The sequence below is a fragment of the Poecilia reticulata genome, linkage group LG10 (assembly GCF_000633615.1).
Source record: "Poecilia reticulata strain Guanapo linkage group LG10, Guppy_female_1.0+MT, whole genome shotgun sequence".
NCBI lineage: Eukaryota > Metazoa > Chordata > Actinopteri > Cyprinodontiformes > Poeciliidae > Poecilia > Poecilia reticulata.
In genome coordinates this window covers 11,664,347-11,667,270 of record NC_024340.1, presented here as the reverse complement: position 1 = coordinate 11,667,270, position 2,924 = coordinate 11,664,347, and the positions used below count along the sequence as shown (strand labels likewise).

Sequence of the window (2,924 nt, the reverse complement as noted above, 5' to 3'; positions counted from 1 at the left end):
ATACGAGGTGCACAGGAACTGCAGAGAAATACATTATATGAGGATGAATTCAATTTTTTTTTTCTTAAATCACCCTGGTTTTAGATTACTGTTAAATCAGCAGAACATATGAACTAACCATATATATTATTGACTGATTATATTGGGGAAGATCCTGCGAAAARCCACGAAAAGTGTGAGAAAACACTTTTTTAGTGCATTTGTGTAGTCATGCAAAAAAGTATGGAGTTCATCAAATAAAATGAGATTTGACTTTGGAGTTGGGGTTGATGTCCAGTTCAAAAGCATTCTTTTCACTTGCTTATGTCACACACACACAACCCACATGGGATCACAGAAGGGAGGGGAGCTGCGCGTCCACTGAGGCTCTCCGCGCGTTTGGAGCAGCCGCAGCAGCTGAGCGCAGTTAGTTACTGGCCAGAACACAGCTGGTTCATATGCCATCTGTTGCTCAAGTAGTCATCCACGCTCATACGTTTTTTTTATTTTATTTATTTATTTATTTATTTGCTTTTTCATACAAAATCTGACGCGGATTGGCGCCGCAATCGGGGAAAGTGAGCAAGTTTTACGCACAAGTTTGGAGAGCAGACGGCAGCCGTAGYCTGYGTTTTTACAAAGCGGACACCTAAAGATGAACGAGACGGACATTATCTGCGAAAACAAAACGTCGTCCAACTTTAGTGATCTGTCATGTCTAACTACGACTGCCGCGCCTTACAGCCCCATCGACATCACCACCTTCATGCACATTTTCCCCTCCATCTACGGCATCCTGTGCTCCGTCGGAGTCATCGCCAACGCGCTGGTGATCTACGCGGTCGCAGCGTGCAAGAAGAAGATGGTCTCGGACATCTACGTGCTCAACTTGGCCATAGCTGACATGYTGTTCCTGCTGGTGATGCCCTTCAACATCCACCAGCTGGTCAGGGACAGGCAGTGGGTCTTCGGAAACTTTATGTGCAAAGCGGTGGTGGTGGTGGATGTCAGCAACCAGTTCACCACCGTGGGGATAGTTACAGTGCTGTGCATTGACCGGTAAGTGGTAACTTCACTCTCGGGTACGTCAGCTTATGTTATGTAGGGGCATGAAAGCATAAAAACGTGGGAACGATATGCAAAAAGRATCAAAAAACAGACTTGAATGCAAAAAAAAGGAAGACATTTTCTGAATTGGGTTTTTTAAATACACTAATMAAACAAACTGTTTAAACTTAGTGTATATTTGTCGTAACAAGTTTCTGAGAAGTTATGTTATTGCTAAAAGTTTCATAAATTAGTCAAATTCCAACCATTTATTTAAAACTTCCCAACTCAACTGCATTGGTTTACTTTTATTACATTTATTTTTGATCTATCCAAACCAGTAAAAAAAACAAAAAAAACAGCAGAATTGGTTTGAGATTAAATTGAAATATCAGTGAAACAGCAATGAATGTTTGCATTGTTTTCTAAAACCTTTTCCATTGCAACCACAGCTTAAATGTGACATCCTATGGCAATGACGTGTTCAGCATAAAGCTTGTTGGCAGACTTGACTTTGGGAATTATACTTTTTTTTWAATACMAATTAAGCTTTGWTCAAACATKAATTTTCACTCCAACACAGAAGCTCTCTGAATCACTAGTCTTAAGACAGTTTCACRCCAAAATGACATTCACAATACAACTCATACAGTGCTTTATAGATTTGTTTTCTTTTTGCTGACTCGCTTCCATGTTTCAGATCATCAGAGTAAATTTAATGTCAGACTAGATTATGTAAATACCGTTAATGCAGTTTTCTAATTCGTTAGGGGATAAGACACAAAATAATAGTAGCACCCCTGGATTGTTGGGTTGTTCCACCCCGACAAAWGCCATCAAGGATTTCACTGGCAATCAGTGTTTTACAATTTTTGTTGAGGAATTCTTCGCTTCACTCTTCTTGGCAGATTTACTTCAGTTCAGCCATKTTGGAGAGATCCAGCCATGCACTGGTTTAGATGCCACTCTGGGCTYTTTTGTGACCTCTTCACTCAGTCRCTGGTACAAGTTTTCTCCATTTGGGAATCACGACTCTTACTGTGGTTTGCTGGTYGTGTCACCAGTTGAAAACTGGTTTTGTGCTTAGGGATGCAAATACAGTAAATATTATCTATCCAAATTGACATGGTTTATTAAAACTAGAATAGGTTTTATATCTAATATCCAGTAGCCTCTATAATTTTAAAAACTGTATATATGAGTGGATGTCAGTGAAGTTTCATGTTTTTTTTGTTTGTTTTGTTTTTTTCAAAATAGTACTGCAAGAGCTACAACGCAGGCTGTTATGTAACACACAATGTTCTCTAAATAAATGATCCAGGTTCCATGTTTACCATCTGAGGACATCAGGAACAATTATATTGGCCATTCTGAACTGATAAGGATCAGTTTCACAGGAACACCTGGAGCAGGGGTCAGCCTCGGAGCATGAACGCTGCACTATATAGATTTCCAGAGGGTCATTATCCAGCAAATTGTGTCTTGTGAGAGGATCTGTTCAGAAAACAACTTATACTGTCCGTCATAAAATCATGGAAACGAAAATCCATCCATCTTGAAACCTATATACACTGCTCAAAAAAATAAAGGGAACACTTAAGTGAACACTTAAGTGTTCCCTTTATTTTTTTTAACAGTATATATATATATATATATAGTTTGAAGCAGTTTGAAGGAAGATTGTAATCCTCAACTGATTTAGAGTAGAGGATGGCTTTGAAGTGCAAAATTAAAACAACTTTCAATACAAAATGAGATAGTAAAACTATTGTGGCTTGTAAAGCCTCACAAAACCAGCATTGTGGGTTTAAAATGAACCTAAAATGCTCGTGTTCATGTCTTTGGACATGTTTTCGCGCTGGATGTTATAAATTTAAACACTTTAAATTGCATATTTG

At 38.7% G+C, this 2,924-nt stretch overlaps 1 protein-coding gene across 1 annotated transcript in view; it reads left to right on the top strand.

Moving 5' to 3' along the window:
* The first annotated feature begins 392 nt into the window (after nucleotides 1–392).
* Nucleotides 393–2,924, top strand: part of mchr2b (melanin concentrating hormone receptor 2b) — a 6,723-nt gene continuing 4,191 nt past the window's right edge. The window contains exon 1 of the mRNA XM_008419972.2: nucleotides 393–1,038. Within this exon, the coding sequence (XP_008418194.1) occupies nucleotides 635–1,038 (404 nt within the window). The 5' untranslated portion in view covers nucleotides 393–634. The remainder of the gene's footprint in view (nucleotides 1,039–2,924) is intronic.